Below are 11,987 nucleotides of genomic sequence, written 5' to 3' on the forward strand. Positions count from 1 at the left end.
TGGGTAAAATCATTAATTTAAAGCTCAAGAGTGGACAATGGCACTACTACCATTCTCCATTAGGCCAAGAGGAGAATGTCACTAGTGCCATCCTCCCAATAGGTCAATGGTGCAATGTCATCCTTTTATAATGAAGGGGGGAGAATGGCACTGGTGCCATTCTCCATAAGCTAAGAAGAGAATGGCACTAGTGCCATTCTCCCAATAGGTTAATGGGGTATGTAATGCTCCATAGGTCAATGGGGTAATGTCATCTACTAGGGGAGAATGGCATCAGTGTCATTATCCGTAGGCCAAGATAAGAATGGCACTAGTGCCATCCTCCGAATAGGTCAATGGGGTAATTTCATTGTTGTCAATAGAGTAATGTCATCTAGAGGGGGAGAATGGCACCAACCATTCTCCCATGCCAGAAGGCAACAAGGGAAAGAATGGCAGTGGTGCCATTCTCCCAATTTCTCATGCTTTTATAGCCATTGGGCGAGAATGGCACCAGTGCCATTCTCCTCTTTGCCTTCAGGAGAACAGAACTAGTGTCATCCTTTTATATTGGTGCCATTGTCCACCATAAGCCAAGAGGATAATGGCACTAGTTCCATTCTCCCAATAGGCCAATGGGATATGTAATCCTCCATAGGTTGCACCAACACAACACTCCAAGGCCCTCCTATGGAAAGAGCACCATTTTTTACTACCCCACCCCATGACCTCCATTCCTACAACCACCACCCTAAACATCTTTTATGGTGTACCTTTCTGGATGTGTGGAGCCTCAACACCAGCCCCTCCCCTCTTTCAACCACTCCCTTCATGACCCTACACTCTCTCAATGGCCTCCACACCCCCCTATCTCATTGTTAACCACTCTGTTGGTTAACATGGTTTCGTTTGCCCGTCCTTTCGTAAGGTGCTTCGTCATCTTACCTGCATGTAACAAAAGCCTATTTTTTGTAAGATAGTGCTAGACTTTATGAAGTGGCAAGCAAGTCACAAACTATATATATATATATATATATACTTGCTTACGGCTAGAAATAGTGACCTTGGACCTTTTTTAAGTTTTGTCTAGCGAAGTGTTGTATACGAGTCAAATTTGACATTATTCACTCCTTTACAATAGAATACTTGTGAGCTCTTCCCCTTCTCTACTCTCTTGCTTACTGGTCTTTTGTTGGATTCTTACATAACTTGATGGTTGCTTGCATGAATAGGATGTACTGTAAGCTTCTCCCTCTCTTGAGATTCTCCTCTACCCCCCTCTTGTGAGTGAGAATCACAATGAAGGCAACCTTCTCTCTCATCTCCATCAAGGTGATTGAAGCTCTACCTCCACACCCATAGCCATGGAATCATTCCGGTATATCAAGTACAGGATCACATTCCAAAAGATATTCGGTTTTGGAGCCTTGGATGCATTTAAATTTGATGCTTTGAAGCTTGTTTTGCATCACTGAGTTCTAACATTCTAAATGCAAGTTTGAAAAAACCGTAATTTCTTTGGCTGGTTTCAAGTTTGGAAGAAAAAACCTCAATCCATTGACTAATCGCACACATTAGACTTAAGCCCAAGAGGCTTGGTTTTGATTGCACAGAGCTAAGAGATAGCAATGTGATTAGAAGTGACATCCACTCCAAAAACATAAGCTACAAGCTCCAACTTGTGCATATTAGGATGTGGAAGTTATACTCTTTTTGTTGTTCATGCATTCAATTGGTAGCATCAAGAGCACATAAAAGTTGTTCATGCATTCAATTGGTAGCATCAAGAGCACATAAAATCGATGAAAAACAGTCAAGGAACACTCAATCACTTGCATAAAGACCATTAGGAACATTAAACACCTCCCATGAAATCCAAAAAACCACAAAAATTAAAAAAAAAACAAGCCAAACAACTCTCGAATTAGAAACATGAGAGCAGTCACGTGCAAATCAGGCGTGGCATGAGCATTCAACGTGACACGAGTATATTTACATGTGACATGAGCAAAATCAGAAGTGATGCGAGCAAATTCATTTGAGCCTAATATTAGACTAGGCGTTTAAAACCACCTTGAAAACTTGTAAGGTCATATACCTTCCTATGTCCTTTAAAAAAAATCGTGTCATAAAATCTGTACCAGCCTCAATTTCCAAGGAAAATTCTTTTCCTTTTTAATTATTGGACACTAATGCCAATTATAGGCACAAGGCGGCCTCCCTTGCCACCCACTTCGTTTCATCCAAAAAGAGCCACCAGACATAAGCCGGGAGTCAAGCCATGTGACATGAGCCACCAACTTTGTAGTATCTGCTGCAAAATTTAGTCCATTCAAAAGGGAAGTCACCAGATGATACTTCGGTATATGCGAGAACCAACTGAAGAAAGAAATTTTCCATTTCGTTGGTGAGAATGTGAACTCTTTAAACGAGAGAAGAATGCTGTGTCCTTAATTGTAACAAGGAGGTTTTACATGGCTTGCCTCAAACAGGAGTTTTGTCTTTGCAGATCGTCTGCCCTCTTCTTGCAACTGGTTGAAGCAATTAATGTATCCTCATTTTGTGACTAGACATGTTGTCATGTGTGAATGTTCCTCCTTCCATGGATAGGTTTTATCATGGGCATGCTGAAATAATACTGCAATGATCTCAGAAAATGAAACCATTTCTTCTTAAGCCAAATTTCTGAGAGTAGTCTTGTGCTCCCAGTTGAGACAGCCTTGGGTCTAGTACAAGAAAAGAGAGCAAATCCTGTTCACAGCTGTGTCCTCATTTCTGGAGTTGTCCACCTATTTTGCACAGTTTTCAAGCCTATCCTTGGCATAGATGTTTGACATCAAGACATAAGCAGGAACCTCTTTGGGTTCCAGATGCACAGCACAATCAAATGCCTGTTTTGCCAGTTTCACATTGCTGTGCATCTGGCAAGCACCTAGCAAACACGACCAAAGAGTCAAATCAGGCTGCATCGGCATCCTCCACACCATCCTTTCCAACCTCTTGAAGTCCCCTGCTCGCCCAAGCAGGTCTACAATACTCCCAAAATGCTTAGTGTCTGGAGCTATGCCATGTTTGCACATGGATACAAAGTACTCAACACCCTTGTCAACAAAGCCTGCATGACTGCAAGCAAAGAACAGTGAGAGAAATGTGACCCCATCTGGCTTAATACCAGCATCTTGCATTTTCTCAAAATTTTGCAAGCTTGCCATGCAGTTTCCATCTTGAGCATAACCAGCAATCAATGCATTCCAAGATACAACATCACGCTTAGGTAGTCTATCAAAGACAGCCTGGGCATCTACCATACTTGCGCAACTCCCATAAGCATGAACTAAAGTGTTTGCTAGAAGTAGACTTCCATCATACCCAGTGGACAAAACAATGAAATGGATCAGCCTACAGACATCCGAGCTCCCTGTGTCACTACAAGCTCGCAAGATACAGACAAGTGTGATATCATCTGGTGCTGCACCTTCCGCCTGCATTCGTATGTACAACTGCAAAGCGTTCTCTTGTTGGCCAGCTTGCTCGACATATGCTGAAAGCATAGCATTCCAGGACACGATGTCTCGCTCTGATAGCACATTTAACATACTTTCTGCATCCCCAATCCTTCCGCATTTTCCATACATACTCACAAGGCTGTTACCAACAAACACATGAGAAGTCAAGTTCTTCCTTTTGGCATCGGCATGTAGAGCCTGGCCAATTTCCAGAGACATAAGTTCGGTAAGTGGCTGCTCCATAGACAATTTTTCCTTATCTGCAAGCATGCAACATGCTTGAAGAGAGACCACGATGGTCCACTGGTCTGGACTAACATTGCCCTCTTGCATTAGTCGGTACAGCTGTAAAGTCTTCTCTACCTGGCCCTGTTCAATGTATGCTGAGAGCATCTCATTCCATGAGACACTATTACGTTCAGACATGCCACAAAACACATTCTCTGCTTCCATGATGTTCCCACATTTGGCATACATGCTCAAAAGTGTGTTATTGATATAGACATCTGATGCAAAACCCTTCTTCCACAAGTCAGCATGTAAAGCCTGACCAGTTTCCAAAGCCATTGCTATGGTTAATCCACTCTCCATAGAACCAGCTTCCTCCTTTCTTGCAAGGGTACAACATGCTTGAAGTGAGATCACAAAGGTCCGCCGGTCAGAATTTATGCATTCTGCTTGCATTTGTCGGAAAAGCCGTAAAGCCTTCTCTCCTTGTCCATGCTCAACATATGCAGAAAGCATGGCATTCCATGACACTGTGTTGGGTTGAGACAACCCACCAAACACAAGCTCTGCTTCCACAATGCTTCCACACTTGCCATACATGGTCACAAGTGTGCTGCCAACAAAGACATCTGAAGCAAAGCCGCTTTTCCGGGCATCTGCATGTATTCTCCTGCCCTCATTCACGTTTGCTATACTGCCACAAGCTTTGAGCAGACTGGCAAAGGTGAACTTGTCTGGCTCTACGCCTTCCTCCCGCATGCATTGGTACATTTTCAAGGCTTCCTGACCCTTCCCACAGTCGGAATAAGCAGAAATGATGGCTGTCCAGGAAAAAACAGTCCGATGAGGCAATCTATAGAATACATGGCAGGCATCTTCAAGGCCACCACATTTGGCCAATGTGACCACTAAGTAGTCACCGATAAAGCTGGTCACATCCAGCCTATAGTGGGCAAGATGTGCATGCACTCGAGCGGCATGAGTGAGGGTCTTCTTGTTGTTGCACGCCTTGAGCAGAGACAGATACACGATTTCGGAAGGGGCAATGCCCTGCTCATCCATGCGAGACAAGACATCAAAGGCCATCTCCAAATTCCCCTCTTCACACAGAGCCTGAATTTCATGACCTATCCCTACACACTGTAGTTGCTGCCGTGAGTCGAGGCTGGCCAGGCGGGTGTCCACCCAGGGAGGCTTGCGCAGGTTGTTGAGCCAAAGCGGCTCTCTTGAGCTCTTGTGTCGGAAGTCCGGGTGCCGGGCGGTTCTCTTGTCCCACCGGTTATCCCACCATTCGGAAGGGTTCGAGAAGAAGTCAGTCCAGAGCTCCTCTTGGCTACGACTAGGGGGGCTGCTGCTTCTCCTTGTGAGCGAGGGCAAATGGCACCTGCGAATAGCATCCATGCTGCAAGCCATTGCGCGGACTGCCATGAGGCATCAACGACGACGGTGTTGCTGCGCGATGGTGCAGCCCTTGCGTCACCTAGCCCAGCATGTTCCTTGATGATTTCAAACATTGTAGACAGAGAGAGAGAGAGAGACAGACAGAGAGGCGCGTCGCTCGGGGCTACGAGCTAACAAGGGTGCTTTGCGACTCTGTATCCCACAAACAAAATAGGCTTGTCTCAAGAAGGAGATTCCCGACTGTGTGTCAACATATGTTTGAGTCTATTATGATACATGTATCTTAACGTGAAGCCCTACTTTTGCCCCCCCCCCCCCCAGGGAGGAGACCTAATGTAAAAATCTAGAAAAGAAAAGAGTACAGGGAAGAACTCACTCCAACTCCAAAAGGGTTTTTAACTGAGCCAATTCTGCAGGTCAGGTCAGCGAAGTAGTGGGGATTCATATTAGATGGGATGAATGTTCTTTTGTCTTTAAAGATAGGATGTGGGATAAAATATGTAAATGGTTGAATGAAGAGTGAATACTGTGCAGTCTGTCTGGTTCTAAGAGATGTATATGGGTAACTTTTAAGAGATGAAAGGATGATCATGGTGTAATAGCCCTTATATAATATAACATATATTTTCCCAAAAAAAACAACACATGCACACACATATAAAACACACAAACATGGAACACAGACACACACACATGCACATAGAATACACATGTACAATGAAAGAAAGAAATTTCTCAAATATAATTATAAACTCCACATACACAAACACATATTTTATCTCGCACCAAAACATATACGCGGCAACAACTTCTTCTTAAAAAAATAGTGATAAAGAGCATCTTCTTCAAACCAAGCTCATGATGCGATCTTTGTCTTATAAACAAACAAAAGAGCTAAGTAGTCAATGTTCTAACTTATGAAAGGACCAATCGACTTTCCATTAGCATAATGTGGTTTGCACCTTTGAGAGCACTGACCAACACACACATAAGTATCACACATAAGATCGTGATGCATCTCAATCATGTTCAATACGTAATGTAGACATCTTTTTCTTTCTTAAAATATTCTTTTGTGGACCTACACACATATAAGTATTAATAAAAAGACATAACAAAAACATTAAGGAACATACATGATGATCAACCTCACCACAAACAAAAGAAAACTTTGTCAAATGTGAGAGGCAAGCATTATATAAAATGTACGAGGCTAGCTAGGGGGGTCACTAGAGGGAGAGGGAGCCATAGAGAAGGGGTGGTGTTTGCTATTGAGAGGAGAGGAGGGAGTTTGATAGGAGTAGGAGGGGGTTGGGGTGTGTTCGCTATTGTGAGGAGATGGAGTTTTATAGGAGAAGGAGGGGGCTAGGGTGTGTGAGAGGAGAGGGAGGATTATAGGAGAAAGAGGGGGCTGGGTGTGTTCGTAAACTGTTGTGAGGAGAGGGAGTTTTATAGGAGAGCAGGAGTGGGCTGGGGTGTGTGAGTGTGAGGGAGAGAACGAGTCAAGGGGGGAAGAAAGCTACGTGGATTGGAGGTGGGAGAAAAAAACAAGGGAAGGAAGAGAAGAGCTACACAAGGTGATCGTGGGTCAGTGAGAGAAGACAACAAAATAGGGTTGGCCGATGGGAGAAGAAGGCGAGATGTGGGGAGGGATCCAAGCGCTGTTAACAATCCTAATATGGGATTGATTATGATGTTAGACACAAGATTAAGCATAAGATTAAGGTGCATTAAACCACACAAGAAACTCCATGACTAGAGAGAGAGAGAGAGAGAGAGAGAGAGAGAGAGAGAGAGAGATTGCACACTCAACAATAGCTCTATTCCATTCCCCAATGAACTATACAATGAGGCTTCTAATATAGATAGTCCTCATCTCACTTTACATGTGTGCATCCATGTGGCATACTCTTTTGGTCAACACTCACACACCATACATATCAAAGGTGGCATTCTTACCTTACCATAATATCTTACACCTCTAGGGTGCATTCACATACTCAAACCCAAGATTCACTCTCACACATTTTACGTTGCACATTTTAACACCCCTCCTCAATGTAAACTTGGGTGTGTGCATACAATCTCTCCAATCAATTTGACCAACTCACCTCTCACCCCCAACAATTTGGCATTGCTAATCTCAACACTCCCCCTCAATGGAGTGTTCAACAAGTGTGTGTACATGTGTCTACCATCTTAGACACGAAGTCCATTTTGAGCCCACTTGCTCACAGCAGAACCACTGAGTCCAATTTGAACATAAATGTCTAGGTGGGAACCGACCCATGAAGTGCAACGTCTATACATGCACAACTCAATGTCTAGGTGGGAACCAACCCATGAAGTGCAACATCTATACATGCACAACTCAATGCACACCACATTACAAACCATTTTGAGTACCCATGGACTCAAACAGGGAACCCTCATAAATTTGGGTGAGAGAAAATATAACCATTTTATGCCAATGCAAGGGCAAGGGACCCATCCGCTATGGTCAAAAACACCATGGATTTTGCAAAGCCAATACTTACCCTGCTATGGAGAGAATAAAATGTACAACTCCATGTGTCTTTCATGGACACAATTTGTCACTCTTCATTAAGTTGTCGCCAATATATGCCTCTCCTTGGGCACCACGAATCCCAAGTTGCCTTCACCCATCACAAACATCATGCATGATGCCCAAAACATGCCTTTTTAAAAGCTCAAAACACATGCATGGGAACACCCCTTGTCTAAGTTTTTTTTTAATTAAAGGTTTTTTAAAAAAATAAAAAAATTATCTAATAACTTTTGACGGCTTTTGCATTGTGTACACCCCCCAGCCCCAGCCTTAACTGTGCAGAGCTTACTCTGCTACGCACCATGCTCTAGCTCACCAGCTGCAAATGCCTTACTCCTTGCAAGCTTGGGAACCGCACACTTTTCCACGTTTTCCTCTTCTTCAAGCTTCGCCAAGCTTCCATGGCGACCTTGAACTAGTCTTTGCCTCAAACTCCATCATGAGCTCTTGATGTTGCTGCTTCGAGTTTGACATCGCCAAGCTTCCATGGCGACCTTGAACTAGTCTTTGCCTCAAACTCCATCGTGAGCTCTTGATGTTGCTGCTTCGAGTTTGACATCGCCAAGCTTCCATGGCGACCTTGAACTAGTCTTTGCCTCAAACTCCATCGTGAGCTCTTGATGTTGCTGCTTCGAGTTTGACATCGCCAAGCTTCCATGGCGACCTTGAACTAGTCTTTGCCTCAAACTCCAATGTTGCTGCTTCGAGTTTGACATTGCCAAAGTTGCAGTGCTGCTTGCCTCTCTCAAACTTCCTCTTTTACTGCAAGCATCACATGTCTACTCACAGGAAAGTCAGCGTCTTCTCCATGTTAGCATCGCCATAGTGTCTTCTGCTAGGGGCTCTTCTTACTGCACATATTGTTTCTCTCTCTAGCAGGTGTTGCTGACTGTATGCTATTTGTCGCGCATGTACTTCTTGTGAGGATGCATGTTCTATTACAAAGATCACAACAAGACATGTTCATGCTCATCCATCCCATTTGCTTACATAGTGCTCCATCTACGTGGAGGCATCCCTGTGTGCTAGTGCAAGTGCTGTGCTACTGTTGTTCCTTCTTCCTGTTGCCTTGAATTCTCAATTTCTACCTCTAGTGTGATGCTTCTCTAATCAAAAGCCCTTGCTATGCTTTCTTGATGATACAAGCTTCTTGTCTGCTTTCCTGGCTCGCTTTCTACTTTGCCATTTTCTACAGCTGTGAGTTGAATCTTGTACCAAGCCTCCATGGCACATGCTCCAAATGTGCTTCTTCCTTCATATGTAGAAGTCCTTTGCAGCTTCTCTTTTGTCTTGACAAAACCTCCCTCACATGAGATTCTTGTAGCCACCACTTTGGCTACCATGAGCCTTAAACATGCATGCTCAATCTTTGCATGCATCTTCAAGGGTGCTCTTCATAGGTTTCCATGAGAAACCAAAGGTGCAAATCCAATATGAAAGCCCTCAATAGCTTCCAAACTAGTTTGCTCATCTTCCATGAGAAAATTTGCCGCACTACCCCTTTCTTTTGGTGTGATCAAGATGGGCTCCATCCTCAGCCCCATAACCACTTATCCCTTGCTTGGATAAGCCTATAGCTACTTATGCTCTTTGCCAAATGCAAGAGCCGTAGGAATCAAAGTCCTACCACATAGCAACCCTTCACAAATACGAGCATTCTTCCATGCTCAAAAACCAAATTAGAGACAAAACCACCAAAATATCTTCACAAATCTCCTTGTAGCTTCTCCTTGATGATGACAACTCGATTTTGCATCCCCTATGATGCAAATCTTCACTTCAATATTGACGATGGTGGCTCCATTGCATCTCCCTTGATGCAATCTTCAATTGGCAACTTCTAGTCTCCATCTTCTAATGAAAATCTCTCTCAAATCCTCACAAATGCAAATATAAATGATAATATGAGTGTGCATAATTTTTTTAAATCAAAATGCTAATACATAATGAAATGCTTAATCAAATAACCTCATAAACAAGAAAACTATACATAAATATGCACCATGACCAAGAGCCCATCCTAGGTCTGAAACCATGTTAACAATCCTAATATGGATTGATCATGGTGTTAAGACACAAGATAGAGTGCTCACATTGGTCTCACATGCATTATCTTGAAGGAATATCTTGGCATGATTACACACATGAGAAAGCAACATAAAATTTTCCATTACAACATTCGATGATTGTACACGTGAGAAAGCAACATACAATTGCCCATGACTAAACACCTGTGTTGCTAAGTATAATTCTAAAAGAGACATCGTTTGGCCTTGTGATTTGTTTATAACACCTTGACAACATTTGATCACACACATGAGAAAGCAATGTCCATGACTAAACACCGGTGTTGCCAAGTATAAACCTAAAAGAGAAATCGTCTGGCCTTGTGATTTGTTTATTGTCATGTTGAATGTAATTTAGATAGGAAACTACCTTCTGAATGGAAGTTACAATGTGCTTAGAATGAAAGTTAACCTTGGAATGAACACTCTGTCTCCAATATTAGTACCAGTAATAATTTCTACCTCTAACACCTTTGTATGGAACTCTTTACTTATTGATCAAGTTCTATTGCATAATCCCTTTTGGAGATTTATATTGCACAAAATTATTGGAGCATTCCTTTTTAAAACCAGTTGATGAGATGGATACCCACCACTAAGATTAAGGTTATTTTTAATACTCTGTTGCATACAAAAAAGAACTTTCATCACTGTTATTGACTAAATCAACACTCAACCCTTGCGCTCCCTAGGCTACACCAACTACTGTCTTAGATCATATCACATCATCAAATTGTTGCCATAATCTTACATTAAGATGCAGTAATCTTGCTTCTCTTACATCAGTTTCAACCATATCATGGTTTCTTGAATTTATTTGCAAAAATAACCAAGATTAATGAAAGGTTGATTAAGAATCAGTCACTATCTCCAAGATTTGATTCTACATAATAATCTTTGTAAACTTTGAAAATTGTACACCAAGATTCTTGAAATTTTACTATGCACAGTAAACTTTGTCTAGATCTAAACTACCAGTAATCTCCATAAAATCCTCAACAGAACTATAGTCTTCAATCTACACACTTTCTTGATCAAAAATTGCACCAAACAATCTGTGATCAGATTTGAACTTTGCACAACAATCTTTGAACAATTTCTATAATAGTTCTAAAATCTGCACCACTTTTGTGATAAAATTTTCACCAAAACCTGTATAAAACCTCAAATCTCTCCCTAAAATACACAGAATCCTAAGGATCTAAGCAAGGATGGAGAAAGATCTAGTAGGTTAGTGAAAGAACCTCCAATCCTGAAAGATTTCAAATTTCAAGAAAATTTTCAAAGAAATCAAGAAATGTAGAAATTCAAGAAACACTAATCAAGAAGATTGTTAAGAAACTTTGTGGATTAGAGTTTTTGAGAATGGTGATTAGCATAAACTAAAAAACAATCAAGTATTAATCTCGCTACTAATCCTCTTAAAATGAAGAAAATAAAAATTTAAAAACTATGTACAAGCACTAATCCGAAAATGGATTAAGCAAGATCTAAGCGAAGAGCTCTGATACCAATGCAATGATGGGAATCAAAACCAAACTGAAATATGGGAATGGATCTAAGCCATTTCCATGAGAAGCCACATGAAAGGTCATAGGCCAGCTCCTATGAAAGCCCAAGGGTGGAAGTACCATGTACTCTAAGAAGACAAGATGTCTATCATATCAAATGATTAAGAAGATATCAAAAGGGTACAACAGTTGTCTACTAGCCGACATATATAGCCACTTACCCTAATATATATCCACACTAGCCCCTCCCCAAGCCTCTGTTCCTCAACCCCAATGTGTAAATATGCTAGACTTGGAAAATAGCTTTGTTATAGTAGCATTCTACACAATATCCATCATCATCTCCACACATCATGATTGTGTTCCACAAACTAGGAAGGTATGCATTACTGAGCCTGAACACTCCCAAATTACTATGCCGAGTAGAGGAGCCCACATGTCTCACATCTAAATCCAACAATCATGCTAAAATCTAGGGAGCTACTTTTGAGACATCCATACCACTCCCAAGGCAAGAACGCTCTAGCCAACTAGTCATAAGAGGACAAGCACGTTGAGTACCTAGACCTACCTTGCCTAGTATAACCAGAGCCACCCCTTGTCCATCACATCAGTTGTGTGAGGAGAACACCCATGTCCAACCAAGATGGGTCGGCACGGCTGTCTTTGTACAAGACTCACGACTCGAGTGACATCTACACATCAAACCATGCACCTGTTTTGTGAT

At 42.1% G+C, this 11,987-nt stretch overlaps 1 protein-coding gene across 1 annotated transcript; it reads right to left on the bottom strand.

The window, feature by feature from the left end:
- Nucleotides 1-2,000: 2,000 nt before the first annotated feature.
- On the bottom strand, nucleotides 2,001-5,668 carry LOC147626141 (putative pentatricopeptide repeat-containing protein At3g01580). Its single transcript, XM_086816246.1, has one exon. The coding sequence runs from the start codon at nucleotides 5,139-5,141 to the stop codon at nucleotides 2,769-2,771; it is 2,373 nt and encodes a 790-aa protein (XP_086672372.1). The 5' UTR covers nucleotides 5,142-5,668; the 3' UTR covers nucleotides 2,001-2,768.
- Between the last annotated feature and the right edge of the window lie 6,319 nt (nucleotides 5,669-11,987).

The sequence above is a fragment of the Cibotium barometz genome, chromosome 22 (genome assembly GCF_041138505.1).
Source record: "Cibotium barometz isolate CiBa-2024 chromosome 22, ASM4113850v1, whole genome shotgun sequence".
Lineage (NCBI taxonomy): Eukaryota > Viridiplantae > Streptophyta > Polypodiopsida > Cyatheales > Cibotiaceae > Cibotium > Cibotium barometz.